Below are 12,774 nucleotides of genomic sequence, written 5' to 3'. Positions count from 1 at the left end.
TATCTGCTAAAGCTACAGCACAAAAATACATTTTAGACAATTAAGCAATTATAACCTTGGAGTAACACTTAAGGGGAAGGTCCTTTTCAGGACCATGTTTCAGCATGACTGAAGCCCAACTATAGACATGGGGCCTGATTTAATAAAGCTCTCCAAGGCTGGGGAGGATACACTTTCAGTGAAGCTAGGTGATCCAGCAAACCTGGAATGGATCTGGTCCAGGATTAAAAACATTTGCCAACAAATAGCAAATGACTTTAAAGAAATCCATTCCAGGTTTGCTGGATCACCCAGCTTTACTGATGACAGTGTATCCTCTCTAGCATTGGAGAGCTTTAAAAAATTAGCCCCATGGTTTGAGGAATTTAGCATGCAAGAACATAAAAAACCTGAAGTGAGCCCTAACCTCATACCTTCTAAACACCTTTGGGATTATTTGGGTTGATTGCTGGTCAGGTCTTCTTGTCAAACATCAGTATATAATTCTACAAATGCTCTTTTGAATGAATTGGCACAAATCCCTACAGATAAACTTTTAAAATCCAAAAAGCACAATCAAAAAAATTGTGTCTGTAAAAGTTCCAAATACTCCTAGAACTGTAATGGGATATTTTACAAGTTCTTATAGGTGTTACAGTCAGGTGTCTATACAAACTTTGGGCCATAGAATGTACTTCTGGCTAAGCCCTCAGCAAACGATAAAAAACAAAGCAACTTCTCTGTGCGATTTACACCGAGTTGTTCTGTTATCCTAAATATGCACAAGCCCTCTGCAACCCCACCAACATGCAATATACTGGAGCACAGATAGAGATCACAGTGCAAAAAAACATTAGAAGGTTGGAAGATTTTTCCAAACTTTTCAGTACTTTAGGAATGATGATTAGTGATGACTTAAAAATAGAGCAAAACAAGTTTGCCATGACTAGTCATTAGATCAAAAGAAGTCTTCATTGCTCTGAGCTCCCTCTTCATTAAAACAGGTTTCTTATACAAAGGGAAGTCTCAGTATATCTCTATAGATGGCCCTGCACAGGCTCAGACATTAACAAATAGAAATGGGAGCATATTTACTGAAAAGTAATGTCTGAGCCTGTGATGACCTGCACTGTGATTAAAAGGAGTTTTATTCATTCACAGATAAAAACAGACATTGTTACCTGTTCACAAAAAAACCTAATTTGTCTAAAGAAGGAGCTCAGAGTTACAGTGTATAGCTTAACAGTCATCTAAATGATTTCCACAAATATCAGAATGCAAGTCTTAGAATCTGGCTGTATTTTTCAGGCAGCCGAGAATCACTAGGGAGAATGAAGATCATATAGTGCACTGTGTTAACTGTATTCAGCTGTTCAAAAACCTAAATACAAATGGTTGCCAATGTGCAGGCCAACAGAGATACTCGAGGGTAGTGACAGATAGCTTACAACAGATAAGAGCCCTGGGCAAGACAGCAACTTTGTTCCCTATTTCACCATTGACACTGATAGGGATTGCAATGGGCAATGAGAAGCTGCCCCATTTGAACTTGTATGGTCCAACCCTATTAGACTTCTTCTGTCTAACAGTGTATAGTAACAGCCAAGTTTGCAACTTATCTCCCTGGCTTACTGCAGGGGTGTAAAGGTTGTATCTGAGCCCAATGAACCCAAGGCTTCTTTTTGTTTGCCTTGAGAAAGATCCAGCTGTCAGAAGGCAATGGGATCATGCCTGCGTGTCTGATTCTCCTAAAGCGTTTATGGCCATGTCCAGAATAAGCGAGGCTTACTTGCCCATTAATACGTTTATATCCATTTTAGCTTCCAGTTTAAAAATGCAGGGTATTCACGTCCTTTTTCATGCTTCAATGAGTGCAGATTTTACAGCTGTGTTATCTAAAACATTGCTTTCTTGTAAAGTTCATGAGCCTTCCCCTTTGAAGCTGGTTTAAATAACTCTACCTGTTCAATCTGCTACTGCTAAAATAAACCTGCTGAAAATGTGACCTGTGTAAACCCACTGAATTACTGCAGGTATTTGTTGTAAATCAGGCAAACTTGTGTCTGGGAAAAGCCTTCAGAAATTGCCGTTTTTAAGCAGAAGATGAGCTGAAGGCAAAAATGTCAGCAAAGTCCTGAGCTTGAATGGTCAGAAAATAGAAAAGGAAACAGGGCTGCTTTCTGTAGTAACTAATGAACACTTTACTTTTTGTCCCCTTATGACCTACAAAGTGTATGCCAATTTAAAGGAGGTAGGGGCAGCTCCGGTTGAATTTTTGGGGTCACCTGGGGGTTGAATTTTTGGGGTCATCTTGAAGATCTGAAATGGTTCAATGTTGATTGGGTGGAAGTTTTCTACCCTGCATAACTTTAATGATATATTTGGCAGACCAACAGGATGCACATATTAAAAGTTCTTTGTTAGGGTTTGTATGTGCTTTAAGGGCAACATTCTATTCATGGCTGGTCTGGACAACTGGTGGGAAGCTATAAAAAACAAAAGACACCCACAGTCTAGTTTGTAAGCTGCAGTTATTATTCAGACTGGTTTATCACAATGACCCAACAACCACCTGAATTCTTTTTTACCAGTATGTTTTTCCCCTTGTCAATCGCTCTGAAAAGGGTTTAAGAGTGGTTCTAAGCAGAATGACTTCAGTGCACACTCAGGTATTGCGGTGTAGTGAACCTAATATGACTTGCTGGGATAAATAAACTCCTGCTGGGATATCCATATTTAAAGAGACCAATTAGAAGTTAATGACTAAGCTTGTGCTACTTCTACCCATTGACCAAGGTGCCTTTAGCGACCTTCAGGGATGGTTACCAGTGTATTCAAGAAAGGGCAGTTGTCTTCCTAAATATTACTTTTATTGAGACTTCCATCTATCTACTGCCACTCTTATTGGAATGTAAAAATCTTCAGTGCCTATTGAAAATAAGCCACAGTTAGATTGTTTTTTGGGGTGCTGTGACAGACACCCACAGAGCTAAATAAACAACTTTTGCACCCCTCTATCTCCCCTAACCAGTCTATACCATTTTTGCAAAGGGCTCAGACTTCAGACATCCTTAGCTTCCCTGTGAAAGGTAATTTGTTACATGCAAACCAAAAAATAGCCCACCTTTGTAGGGAAGACAAAAAAAATGACTGGTTTTAGATAAAAGCTTTTAAATGTGTTTCCCATGAGGCATGGATAATTTAAAATTCTGTAAAAGCAAAAAGTAAAATAATCAATGTTATTTTATAGAATACATAGAAATATAATATTTCTCTATCTTTTATTATGACATCTGCCATAGGGTGAAATTTATCTTTAAGCAAGAAATCAATATTTTGTACTAATGGTAATATTAGAGCAGTGGCCTCAAATGACACAGAACATGTTCGCTGTAGTGTCTCACACAGAAGAGCGGTAGAGCCAAGTGCCAGCAAAGTACTCAAAGATTGCCACCTTATGTGGTGGACTTCAGCCAACACTACAGACCAACTTCCTATGCTAATGACAGAGAGAGCCAAGAACACAGTGCTTAAAAGAGAAACAGAGCATGACGTCAACTAAACAAAGGGCTAATTGCACTGATGCAATAAATGAAAACTCACTTTAACCACCTGAATGGAGAAAACGATGAAAATACGAAAGTATTAAAGCCATTTGGGTTACAAGAGAGGGGTGTACACAGCTCTAGATAAAGTTTACCAATGTTTCTAAAGTAGATCTATACTGTGAAGGTTGGCGCCAAATTTAGGGCTGAGGACAAGTTAGACTCCCTGCAGTTGATCTTTCCCTTAGAACAAATGTATCATGTCTTGTTCCATGCTATGTCTCTGATGGTCTCATATCTAAATGATAGTCACTAATCTCAGGATTAGGGCTTTGGTTCCTCATGTCAGTCCTGCCCCCATGATGATTGGATTAATTGATGAATAACAAACTTATGTCTGCTTGGGAGAACGATCAGTGGGCGTCAGGAGATATGAATGGTCAATTTAGGGCAAGGCAACAAGTTTGACTGAACCTTTCTTTTTTTCCTGATGGGGCTATGGCCCTGAATTATTAAAGCTCCTTAAGGCTGGAGAGGATACACTTTCATCAGGGAAGCTGGATGATCCAGCCAACCTGAAATGGATCTGGTCCAGAATGCTAATGCTAATGACTTTTAGGAAATTCATTCCAGGTTTGCTGGATCACCCAGCTTCATTGATGAAAGTGTATTCTCTCCAGTCTTGGAGAGGTTTAATAAATCAGGGCCAATTTGTCAGCAAGTCATGCTCCATGTGATCTTGGTTTCACTATAAAGTTTTACTGAATTTAGAAAACAAGTAGAAGTGTATATTGAACTGGGCAGTGAAACAAATTTCTTTTGGTGCCCAACACCTGCTGCTAGAGCCACGTGAGCAGTATGTTGTTTTCTGTTGATAAATTTACACAGCCACAGCCCTGTTTCAGCTGTCAGGGTTTTTTTTAGTGCTGGTGACTGAATAGAATATAACAGAAATGTGAAAATATCTGCCAGTCAGGAAAACTTACCTATGTTGGGTAGTATTGCCACCTCCAAAGCCTTTGCAAAGTGACCTGTGGCCTCATACAGTTCCAACAAAGTGCTGAGCTTGAGCTCCGGGTTGGCCCGCTCCATGGCTGTGCTGAGACATACAGGAATAGACGGCACCATGGCACCCAGCGTCTGGATCAACAAAACCGTCACAACCTCATGTGGTTTCTTAAATACCTGTGACAAAGATGGGACCATGATGTGGCAGATGATACATACTAACAACACTTACAGGCAATAATGTCTTCAGCTGCTAAAGAACAATAACAAATATTTATTATTATTATTATTACCGGAGTAGATTTTTTATGTTCTGCAGCATGTGAGTAGAACCATTACAAATTGAAATACTTGGCCAGGAGAACATATATAAACTTTAAATTTAATTTTATATTATTTTACTTAAAATAATTTAGATCCCATATGCTTTTCTGAATGCCATATGAAACAAGTGGAGTCTCATTTGAGAGGAAGTAATATGAAAAGACAGGCTTTAAGGAATCGCATAACTTATCCCCCCCTTTTAAAAAAAATTTCCTGCAGAATTAAACATCAAAAACTCAACTGATAAATAGAGCTTCTTTTTCCAGTTACACGGGGTCCTCAGTCAGCCCACTTCTTGTAACTCTAACCTGTCACGGACACCCAGGCTCAAAGTATGGCTCCAGTGTATGATGCCCATACATTAATAAAACAGAAATATTCAGTGAAGTATTATGGACTGCCTATTACTGCCACAAGACATGGCAAAGGACCTCGCCAGAATGATCATTTTGATGCAAGAATAAAAGCTATGCATTAAATTCTTTTTAAAAACTTTTCTTTTTTCTCTACAGACATTAGTAATAAATTCATTCTTATCAAGTAATGATTTGTGCCCTAGTAAGGCCTTAAGGACCCCACCTAACCTGATCCCATAAATTAATTCCACTGGCAAGCAATGACAGCTTCACTTTCATATAATTAGTGTATGAAATTGCCCGTATTCTGCCTTACAATGACTTTCAAGATCTTATCAGAATGAACTCTCTGTGTCTCAGCCAACAGGTAAAATATACATCCAGCATTCAAGGTAAAGGAAGCCACCTGCACTATATAAATGGCTCTAGAACTGAAGTGTGAAGGGCAAAAGAGATGTATATCTCCCTTACATTCCTGCAATGCAGATCTCAATCTTCCAAACCTGACCTCATAAAAAGGTAAAAGGCAAAATATGAAAGAACGCTGTAAACATAAAGACTGTTACTGTCTAGGTTTGTATGTTAAAAAGTTTGCTTATTTTACAATGTATGCTAAATAAGGAGAAGTCACAAGTCGGTTTTATTAGACCCTTTGGCTATTAAAAAGAACAAGGGCATTTACAGCACTTTGGGTTATTATTTTATGTAAACATTGCAGTAATTCACATCTTTTGCTGCTGTAAAGTTCCTACCTATGGCTATTCAGAGTTCAGGGGAGGCGATTAGCAATCCTACTTATTAGCTTTATTAGTCCTATGCTAGGAATACACTTTGGGGTTTTCTCTTGATGTTCCTTACAATCAGTAGAACAAACATACAGATAAATCCTTTGCAGAAAACTACAAATATGCATGTGACATCCACTTGTTCAGTTAATTAATTTTTGTATTACCATGGTTAAGAACAGTTGTAACCATTGATACAAAAAAATGCCCACTGTGTCAAATTTCATTTAATCATTGTTTTGAATATCTATTAAAAATGGTCAATATGAAAGCACTTTTTGAATAATTTGAATTTTTTGTTTGATTGATTAGCTATAGATGGCCAGTTTTCTGCTTATAAAAAATAGGTGGCAAGATATCTGTCTGCCCACGGCTAAAGAGACACTGTCATCTTAGTCATGCAGTCATAGTGACAGTGTCTTTACAAAAGGGTTTTCACCCCAACCATGTATAATACGTACGTTTGTCACCACTTCATCCATCACATCCAGCTACACGACCGGAATCTGGCTATGGGAATGAATGAACTGCCCCTCCTTATGACAGTGCTCATGTCTAGCAGTTAATTTCTAGACAAGAGCATTGTCACATGGAGTGATGTTTCAAGCTTGCAGCTCCAGTTGCGATGGAGGACGGAGTGGCACAAGCCAGGAGTGTATAGGAGCTTATGTAGATGGATGTAAGGACTGCATTTAAGGTGTATTAAACTAACTTCAAATGTAGCAAATAAAGTGCTTGTTCACATCAGTCCAGGGGGTCAGGGTGAGGCCTTTGCACAGACATTGTAATTCTGTTCTGCACAGGCAACGTTTAGAAAATATTTATGTCATTCTCAGTATAACAAATAGGCTAATCCTAAATAGTTTAGCAATGGAGTCCAGAAATAGATCATCCATAAGGCAGCCTGTGAAGGAGTCTAGGGTATGGTGGATGTCTAGGGAACCCAGTTGTGATATCCATGCTTCCACAGTAAACCACGTGCACAGCACATATAGTCGAAGTTGTACATGTGCCTGCTACTTCAAAAGGAAAGGTAGAATTTCAGGTAATTTGTTTCTGATTGGGTGGGAAATACCAATGCCAATGGCTAGGGAGGGTTCTCTCTACCTATTGCTATGCATATTAATGTTAAGTGAAGCAATGAGGAGGAATAGCCTGGTACCTTGCCTAAGGCCCCATTCCACCTTTATATGATATGCAACCTCAGCCAAGGCCACAAAAATACTTGCTTTGTCTGATTGTGTGAGACTTGGCACTTAAAAGTACAGCTGCATCTCAATGGATATAAGTCCAAATAAATAAATACTCCACTGCCTTTAAATAGGTCATGGGAATGTGCAGTTACATCAGATAAGGAAAAGAAATATCAATTAGTACAAGGTACTAGTAGGAGGTTCAAACCGCAAGTGCCCAGTGGACAAGTCATAAAACTTATCAACCGCTCACATCATGACTGAGCTCAGTTTAGAAGCAGTGAAGGGTGACACGGGCTAAGTCACACATGTATTGTAATCTACATTTTCCAACTGCCTCCTCTACCCCCAGGACTAACCACAGAATTATGGAGAAGTCTACATTTCCAAACAAATTTGCTACAATAACACTTTATAGCACTATGTGCAACTTCATTGGAAATTGCTTTTTATAGTTAGGAAGCTTAATTAGACAACAAATTCTAAATATGGTTCATTTTCTGCCTCTGATAAAAAGCAGGGAAGCAGAATAAAATGAACAGGGCTAGGTGGCATTTTATTTGTTGATGGACTATAATTTAAAGTAGACCTCAACAAAAAGTTTTTACTTTACATTTACATTTTTTTAAATGCACCTCGATCAAGACAGAATTGGTGCGCAGAGCCTCCTGAGATACGTCACGTTGATGGGGGCATTTTCCTTCACTGAAGGGAGAGAGATGCTGATCTCACACTTGTGCAGTGCCAGAGAAAGACTAAAGATGGCGGCACTCAGTGCTTCCTCCACGCCGGGACGAAGAAGAATTCCAGGACTGTCAAGCACACGATCGTGGAAAGGTCCAGTGTGATCAAGGTTTAGTTCCGGTTTAGTTCCGCTTTAAGCATGGTGGAGGTTGTAATGTCTTAACAGCGACCATAAGGCTGACTCCCCGTTTATCAGTTATATATATGCTCTATCCAAGGACCATTAGAAACTCTACATACATAATTCATAACAATATTGTCTTCTATTAAAAATATACGAACTGCAGCAGCTGTGGACCTATCATCACATTTTCAACAATTATGTAAAAGTTTGGCTGACTTTTTACATAATGATAATAAAATGTGTTTTTTATTTTTTACTTTTTTGAGGGGGTCACCTTCTGAAGAGTGAAAATGGAGATAAACAGCATCCTTAGATTCTTGCGTTACATAGGCATGGGCTTTCCACTAATGTAAAAATAAAACAAGTGTTAGATCTCCCACATGTTCAGTTACATTTAGAGCCTGCTCAGTGTGAGATCAGGAGACATTAGGAAGAAAAATAAGGATGAAGAGTTGGATGGAATGGTGCGCCCTGGAAAGAAGAGAGAAGCCAAGACAGTGTTGGACTCACTGGGCGTGGTTTGTACATGAATCAAGTTTCACAAGTAAAGGTAAGTGATTTTTTTTTTAGTTCTGCTAAAATTGGGAGTGCCCTTGGTCTTACATCTCACAAACATCTCTTGAGCCTGACAGATACGTCCATGGCTTTCTATGTGGGATGACAATGCTGCTGCACTGTTCTGAATTCAAAGCAGCATTATCATCCTCATGTGTGGACTTTAGTGGGATGGGAAGACAGACCATGGCATGATCACTACTGATTTTCAGGGCGGCCTCTGCTGCTGAAACCCTCCCACTGTGAGCTGCAATATAAAAGAAGGGAGGCCGAGATGCAAAAAAAAAAAAAAAAAAAAAAAAAAAAAAAAGGAGCGTTTAGCTTACTTTGGGGATGCAGAGAAGTTTTTTTTCTTAAATCATGAAGGTTATGTATCATAAGGTAACTGCATTTGCGACTTGTTTAGTTGCAAAAAAGCCTTTAGATGAAAAGCAATTTTTTTTTTTGTGTATAAGAAGGAGGAGATAACCCCGCTGTTAGACATCTATTAAGAGTGTGTCAAGGTATGAAGAATATGGGGTATTTTCCCCTGGGTTTATACGAAGCTCACATAAAATAAAATGGATGTGTGGGTTGTTAGACCTGCAAAAAAAATGTGGACAGCAATTTAACTGCTTTTGGTGAAAAGTTTAAACAACAGCACAACATTCAGACAATGCCTATACTCTGCGAGCAATATTTTTATGGACTGCAGAGAAGTTAGGTCAGGTGTATTGACTATACCTGGGACACCCACTGGAGCTGTGTGTGCCATGCGCTCAGCAAAGTATCATAGAAATCTGTCAGCTGTCGATCCAAAGGCATCTCACTCTGACACAATTCCTGCCATACAGACACCAACTGTACCTAAATATAAACACAAAAAAGAGAAGTTAGAACCTTAGAACTCACTTCAATCCATTAGCAGATTTACTATTATGTTTTATAGGGGTTTTTGCCCTCATCTAAATGAACTGTTGGTTTAAGGATTTAATAAATCAAGGTTTGGTTTTTGGTTTTTATATATATAGTTTTTTTCACAATTGTGGATTTATTTAAATCTGACATTTACTGAAACTTTCCCTGTTGGGGATTCATTTGACACTGACACTGCCACACATGAAAGATGCTTCACCAGTAAATGTTTCAATGAATGTCAGATTCATTGCTTTAAAAACAGTTGATAACTCCTATTGAATTAAATGTAGTGTCCTCTAAGCGGATTGTTTAATGTATCTGCCACGGGTATATTAGACATTAAAACAAAAGTATACACGTCAGATGATTCTCGTGCAATAATCGCCTCAGGACTGATACAGGACTGACGGACAGGAGTCTGGCATGTGTTCAGTGCTTGTCATCCGTCACCCGGATGACAGATGAGGAACGATCGTAAAAAAAAAGAATGGGAGAGAGCGCAGCAGGGTGCCGCTCCGTTAATCTCCCCCCTTCCCTCTCCATTGAGCAGAACGGCGATGTATGTATAGAGTTAGTTCATGCATCATTCAGTCTTTTGTCATTGGAAAGGATTGTAAAAGATCCTTCCCAACAACAATCAATGTACGTGTATATGCAGCCTTACACAAGTTCACTAGCATAAAACTTAAAAAATACACAACAAAATAAATAAAGAACATTTACAAGACCTGCATGGTGCCTATAATAATAATAATAATAATAATAATATTAATAATAAAAGTAAAGCTATGTATTGCCACCTAGTGCTCACGTGTTTACAACGCTGGTTACATAATACTGAATTCACACAGAAGATAAGTAAAATGCCAGTTTCTTCCCATATGGCCAGTCACCATATTCATTATTGTGATTGAAATTCATACTTAAGCAACTATAATTCTGTACCAATGCCTTATGAAGAAATTTAATAAATAATTATATTTACTTTCACTGTGTTATGTGGGCAGGGCCTAATATAAAAAAAGATAAATCAAGAAGGTTAAATGCTGGTTAAAAAAATGTCATAGTTACACCTAAGTTCAGAGCTTGTAAAATAATATGATACAATATGATGCATTGTAATTAGCTAAAGCGGTCAGAAGCACCTAATTATAACGCATGTCATTTTCAAAATGGGTTGACGAAGCTAAACACAAAGTAGAAATAAAGTTTTTTTCTATAAGCATGGCTCTGGAAAGGGTATTAGTACAGCTCCTTGCTACATGTAGTGTCTGCCCAGAGGTAGTGGTTCTCTGGCATAAGAAAGTGGTAAAAGCACTGCAACCTCACTGCCAGTTTAGATTAGGGCTACTCTGCCTTCTTGAATGTAAGACCAAGGCCGTGTACACAAGTTCAATCCTGCATGATCCTTTCCAATGACAAAAGACTGAATGGGCGCTGTCCATACAGCACCATTCTGCTCAATGTAGAGGGGATGTGGAGAACTATGAAGCGGCACCCCGCTGAGCTCTCTCCTCTTTACTTCCATTACAATGGTTCGTGGATCAATCAGGACAGATCTCTGAACGACAAGCGCTGAGCCATATTCTCATCCAATATCAGCCCTGAGGCGATTATCGGATGAGAATCATCTGACCTGTGTATCTTACATAGTTGAACAGGTGGCATAGGAATACCACAAAGTGTGCAAAAGTAATGGGGCAAAAAATGAGACCAAGCAAAGCCAATAAGTGAATTAAAGGTACACAGGGGATAAATCAGTGGTAGCAGAAGCCATATATAGGGAAGAAATGCTGGGTAGAAGCATATGGGAGGAAGCCACAAACTATGAAAAGGAGGTAAAAAAGCCTCCCTAAAATGTGTACATCAAAAGCAAAGAAGGGGGAGGAGGGCTCAGGCAAATCGGAGATGCTAGAAGGTGACATGATCGGTAAGGCGATGGGAGGTGTATAGTGGGTGCAGTCAAGAATATCCAATTTCCCATTCAACCAAGAGCGAAAATGATTCCAAAACACCAGATTGCTCAACATCTGCCAAGAAGAACCATGAGAAGGAAAACCCACAAATACGGAAAATAAGTATGCGTTCCAAATTTTCATTTTCCTGGGTGAACTTTAGCCTGGGAAATTCTTCATATTCCACATTTATTTCAGTTGAACAATGCTGGAACACTTGAATGTCCTTTGTCATTGATAACAAGCCCCAGCTGTACTCCTGACTGTGCAAATTGGGGTAGGTCACGTTCTTACCACACAGAAAGGACATTCACCCAGTGTTTTATAGGAAATCTTGGCTCGCAAAGCACAGATAAGGATTTCAGAGTTACAACAGCATGAATTTGTTTTAATGATCCCCACCCACTGTGTTGGCAGCGAAGGGGTCACATTTATTGGAAACATATACAGGCTGGCAGTGAGGGAAAAAGGACGTCAGCCAGGTTCCCCTGTGCTACGGGATGTTCTGTTCCTAAGAAGTTATAGGACACTGCACACCTCCCAGAGACTGGGCCTCTTTCCTACTGGGACAAAAGGACATTGTGTGTCACTGTTTGTCAAACACACAGACTTACACTGGTACATAAGAGCGGCTTATCAGTCTCCTGTGGTTGTTCAAATGATTATGTAAATGTAGGAAACCATTGTGTTTACTGCTGACAAGGCATGAACCAGTGCTGTTTACTTATAATGATGATTAAGAGATATTTATCAGTACCATAAGCCCAAGGTAGCAGAAGTACACACAGTGCATTTATAATGGTAGCAACTGACAGCTACAAAAATGGCTGTACAAAGTACTAGTCATATGACACAATTTATTATTGTTTCATCTTACATTTTAATTACTTGACTTAATAAATAATTAAAATTATTTAGAACTATTTAGAAAATTATTAATTTTTTTAGAAAAAGAACATACTTAATTCCTAACTACATAGTAGACACAATTTCATACAGATGAAAACAGCTCAACATGTCTCAAATCTGACCTTACTTACTAAATAATTTACTTACTAAATAATTAAAATACATAACATTTTTATTGTATACCAGATTTTACACCCAGTGATATCATTACTGGGACTTTGCAGTTCTCTATGCAACAGAGCCGGGTCATGGGTGGTTGAAGGGACTGGCATGCTGGGTGCTGTACATTATGGAAATATCACAGCACCCTGCTACAGTATTTCTCTCAGCCATGATGGAGGCAGTTGGATAAGTATTGGGTGGGTGTCAGTCTGCAGAGTCCCACCCTAAGTAATGCACA

At 38.9% G+C, this 12,774-nt stretch overlaps 1 protein-coding gene across 3 annotated transcripts in view; it reads right to left on the bottom strand.

Annotated features, from left to right (window-relative positions):
• COG7 (component of oligomeric golgi complex 7) overlaps positions 1 to 12,774 on the bottom strand; it is a 42,489-nt gene that overhangs the window by 19,661 nt on the left and 10,054 nt on the right. For all 3 annotated transcript variants that reach the window (XM_072417804.1, XM_072417805.1, XM_072417803.1), the window contains 2 exons: positions 9,337 to 9,459; positions 4,511 to 4,709 (listed from right to left, as the gene is read on the bottom strand). In XM_072417804.1, the coding sequence (XP_072273905.1) occupies positions 4,511 to 4,709; positions 9,337 to 9,459 (322 nt within the window). The remainder of the gene's footprint in view (positions 1 to 4,510; positions 4,710 to 9,336; positions 9,460 to 12,774) is intronic.

Source organism: Pyxicephalus adspersus, chromosome 7, assembly GCF_032062135.1.
Source record: "Pyxicephalus adspersus chromosome 7, UCB_Pads_2.0, whole genome shotgun sequence".
Taxonomy (NCBI): domain Eukaryota; kingdom Metazoa; phylum Chordata; class Amphibia; order Anura; family Pyxicephalidae; genus Pyxicephalus; species Pyxicephalus adspersus.
Note: the sequence above shows the minus strand (reverse complement) of the source record. Positions and strands in the feature narration are given on the sequence as shown.